The 2,887-nt window shown below is 46.8% G+C and overlaps 1 protein-coding gene across 1 annotated transcript in view; it reads left to right on the top strand.

Moving 5' to 3' along the window:
• trim47 (tripartite motif containing 47) overlaps window positions 1–2,344 on the top strand; it is a 19,805-nt gene extending 17,461 nt beyond the window's left edge. The window contains exon 10 of the mRNA XM_055936926.1: window positions 1,667–2,344. Coding sequence (XP_055792901.1) covers window positions 1,667–2,014 — 348 coding nt within the window. The 3' untranslated portion in view covers window positions 2,015–2,344. The remainder of the gene's footprint in view (window positions 1–1,666) is intronic.
• The last annotated feature ends 543 nt before the right edge of the window (window positions 2,345–2,887 follow it).

The raw sequence follows: 2,887 nt of genomic DNA on the forward strand, positions 1-2,887 counted from the left end.
CTGATGAGGATGTTACTGTATGTACCAGGCACGTTTCCCCTCTGGGATAGCGAAGTATGTCATATTATAGCAGACACTCTTATCCAGAACGACTTAGTGTATTCAACTAAGGTAGCTAAATCTGGGGGGGGGGGGGGGGGGGGGTACTCCAGCGTTTTTGGATTTGAGATCAAATGTTTCATTTCATATGAGAGAACAGAATGTCACGTTTTATTTGAGGGTATTTTCACTACATATACTCTCAAATAAACAAAGTTACAGGGGCATAAATATCATAGCCCCCCCCCCCCCCCCCCAAAAGCGTTAAATTCCCCTGTTATTGGTAATGGTGAGAGACTAGCATGTTTTGGGGACCACAATCTGTGTTTCTTAACTTTCTCACTGATCTATTTCTCACGATTCATTCATGATTATTCGTAATCCTTAGACATGGGTGGTATCCAGATTTTCATAGTCATCCGGGGATTTACGGTATTACCGGTACCTAGTGGTTAGAGCGTTGGACTTGTAACCGGTTGCAAGATCGAATCCCCGAGCTGACAAGGTCAAAATCTGTCGTTCTGCCCCCTGAACAAGGCAGTTAACCCACTGTTCCCCGGTAGGCCGTCATTGAAAATAAGAATTTGTTCTTAACTGACTTAAATAAAGGTTAAAAAACAAAAGTTACTTCCTTTACCTCGTGTTGCACAACAGAGACTCTCTAATAGATATGGAACGCTATAGATTCACCGGCACCTGCTTTCTCCCGTTGTGCTAGTTTACAAACAAACAAACGTGTGTCTGGCTCAACTTGTTCTGGGGACCTACGGTACGCTTCATAATGTGAAATGAAGAACACAATCTGTTTTATGTTCTAACGTTTCGCACACGTTGACTGCAGGTGTAAACTTTTAAAAAGTAGCTTCAAATATATATTGGGGAAAAAAATATTATTAGCAGTGACGGTATTGTAAAAACCTTCCCGTGGCTTTTTCCCCCCCAAATACCCCCGTTGACGGTGTATGTACGCTAAACTGCCCGAGCCTAGTAACCATGGTAACGTCCGCATTTTAATGTAGAACTGTCTAGAAACATATTCTATTCCCAATTTACAATAAAAGTGACTCCCAACATTATTTATCATTCATTTCTATTGGGCACAAAATAATCTGAAACGCAACCAAAACTAACAGCCAATACATCCAACAAGTTTATAGAGTCACAAGCTTGACGTGTAGTCATTGTATGCTATGAATATGGGACCAAATACTACATTTGAGTACTTTAATACACTAGAAGATAATTTGTCCATATTCTTATGACACCTTCAATGGGGGACTTGATACATAAAGTCACTTTGATTAACGGTAAAACAAATATGTATGAAAACCCCTTCAAATAAAAGCTGGCATTATATTTAATTGACATCCACGTCTTCGGCGCCTGGGGAACAGCGGGTTAACTGCCTTTCTCCGGGGCAGAAAGACAGATTCTTACCTTGTCCGCTCGGGGATTCGATCCGACAACCTTTCGGCTACTGGCCCAACGCTCTGACCACTGGGATCCTAATGTAAATTCTAGGGGTTCAAGCCGCATTTTCAATGGGGTCATGTGTACATGTAGGCGACAAAGGGAAAGTTAATGAAGGCCAGTACAGTAAGGTATTGGTGGGTGTTTCTTATTTCAGGTGGATGTGAAGGACAAAGGCGTATGGTACCTGGGGGTGACAGGAGAGTACAGTCCCAGGAAGGGGTTCGTCAACCTGTGTCCATCCTCCGGCTACTGGAGCCTTAGTCTGCAGGACAGGCTATATGCTAACGAGGAGGACGCCAAGATACCTCTGGCCGACTACTGGAGCTCTCCGCGGGTGGGCGTGTACCTGGACTACGACGCCGGACTCGTGTCTTTCTACGACGCCGTCACCATGAAGAAGCTGTACATGTTTGAGGCGTACTTCGAGGAGCCGGTATCTCCTTTCTTCAGCCCAGGGAAGAACGACCCTGGGAGCAGACTGCAGATCTGTCATTACTACTGAGATGGGGGGGCGGGGGGGTAGAAGATTAGGCCTACAGCCTACTCTGTGAGAGTGTGTGTGTGTGTGTGGCTACTCATTCCAGATTCACTCTTGATGACAGCACGGGGGGGGGTGGTGTTCGCCTGGGTAGAAGATTAGGCCTACAGCCTACTCTGTGTGTGTGTGGCTACTCATTCCAGATTCACTCTTGATGACAGCACAGGGGGGGGTGTTCGCCTGGGTAGAAGATTAGACCTACAGCCTACTCTGACAGTGTGTGTGTGTGTGTGTGTGTGTGTGTGTGGCTACTCATTCCAGATTCACTCTTGATGACAGCACGGGGGGGGGGGGGGGGTGTTCGTCTGGGTAGAAGATTAGGCCTACAGCCTACTCTGACAGTGTGTGTGTGTGTGTGTGTGTGCGGCTACTCATTCCAGATTCACTCTTGATGACAGCACGGGGGGGGGGGGGGGTGTTCGTCTGGGTAGAAGATTAGGCCTACAGCCTACTCTGACAGTGTGTGTGTGTGTGTGTGGCTACTCATTCCAGATTCACTCTTGATGACAGCAAGGAGGGGTGTGTGTGTGTGTGTGCGCCTGGGTAGAAGATTAGGCCTACAGCCTACTCTGAGAGTGTGTGTGTGTGTGTGTGGCTACTCATTCCAGATGCACTCTTGATGATGTATGATCAACCATTTCAGCTGTGGCTTTGTGCCAGAGCCCCTGGAGTGTTCTAGAATGGTACTGATTCTACTGTGGCTTTGTGCCAGAGCCCCTGGTGTGTTCTAGAATGGTACTGATTCTACTGTGGCTTTGTGCCAGAGCCCCTGGTGTGTTCTAGAATGGTACTGATTCTACTGTGGCTTTGTGCCAGAGCCCCTGGAGTGTTCTAGAA

Source organism: Salvelinus fontinalis, chromosome 10, assembly GCF_029448725.1.
Source record: "Salvelinus fontinalis isolate EN_2023a chromosome 10, ASM2944872v1, whole genome shotgun sequence".
Lineage (NCBI taxonomy): Eukaryota > Metazoa > Chordata > Actinopteri > Salmoniformes > Salmonidae > Salvelinus > Salvelinus fontinalis.